Source organism: Gigantopelta aegis, chromosome 1, assembly GCF_016097555.1.
Source record: "Gigantopelta aegis isolate Gae_Host chromosome 1, Gae_host_genome, whole genome shotgun sequence".
NCBI classification, from domain to species: domain Eukaryota; kingdom Metazoa; phylum Mollusca; class Gastropoda; order Neomphalida; family Peltospiridae; genus Gigantopelta; species Gigantopelta aegis.
This window is the reverse complement of record NC_054699.1, coordinates 17,566,136-17,566,966: the sequence shown is the minus strand read 5'-3', so window position 1 is coordinate 17,566,966 and position 831 is coordinate 17,566,136. Positions and strand designations below refer to the sequence as shown.

General features: G+C 34.5%; 1 protein-coding gene across 1 annotated transcript in view; it reads left to right on the top strand.

Annotated features, from left to right (window-relative positions):
- LOC121369351 overlaps positions 1–576 on the top strand; it is a 25,063-nt gene extending 24,487 nt beyond the window's left edge. Inside the window, exon 15 of the mRNA XM_041494414.1 lies at positions 335–576. Coding sequence (XP_041350348.1) covers positions 335–537 — 203 coding nt within the window. The 3' untranslated portion in view covers positions 538–576. The remainder of the gene's footprint in view (positions 1–334) is intronic.
- Positions 577–831: the final 255 nt, after the last annotated feature.

The window sequence follows — 831 nt, the reverse complement described above, 5'->3', positions numbered from 1 at the left end:
TTTCGTTTATATCAGGGGCCACAATTTCACAAAATATCGTAAGTTTACGTCTACGACTAGCAGTTATACAGAGCATATATTTACAAGTATTTGGCATCCATTTCACGAAGAAAATTACATCATTGTGGAAAATGGAGCATTTTAAGGACGAAATGAAATGAAATATGTGTACTTGTAACTATATTTGTTGTACAATAACAGTAATAAGAATTATGGTTTAGTTGTAGATTTACGTTTACGTGCAAAACTAGGCTTACAATGTTTAGTGAAATTGGACCCAGAAAATCGACGCTTTCAAGCTGTTTTAATGTGTTTATTTGTATTTTAATTGCAGGCCAGTATTTCGACATAAAGGAGTTCCATTCGGTTGTCCTTGAGAGTGGCACCCTGTCTCTGAATGTCCTGGAAAACATCGTGAATACTTGGATAGAAAACCACGAACGTGGGGGAGAACCACCAGTTCCTTGCGGAGCTTCCGGTTTATCAACAGTTATTCCCCTTGTCTTATTATCTTTTGTGTCAAAAATCTGTGAATAGCCTTTATAAAAGACAATAATAAAAAAATAAATAATGAAATGATGAAGAAATTATTATTACGACGACGATGATGATTACAAATTATTATTATTATTATTATTATTATTTGTCCCTTACCAGAATAACTGGTGGGGACAATAAGTTCCATACCCGTTCTTCTGTCCGTCTGTCTGTCCGTCTATCCCACATATAGTTTTCCGGACTATTTTTCGCAATGCCTCCATATACTGAGATGGAATTTTGTGTATAGCTTTAATATATATTGTTACAGATCAAGTTTGACTATTTGGGCGA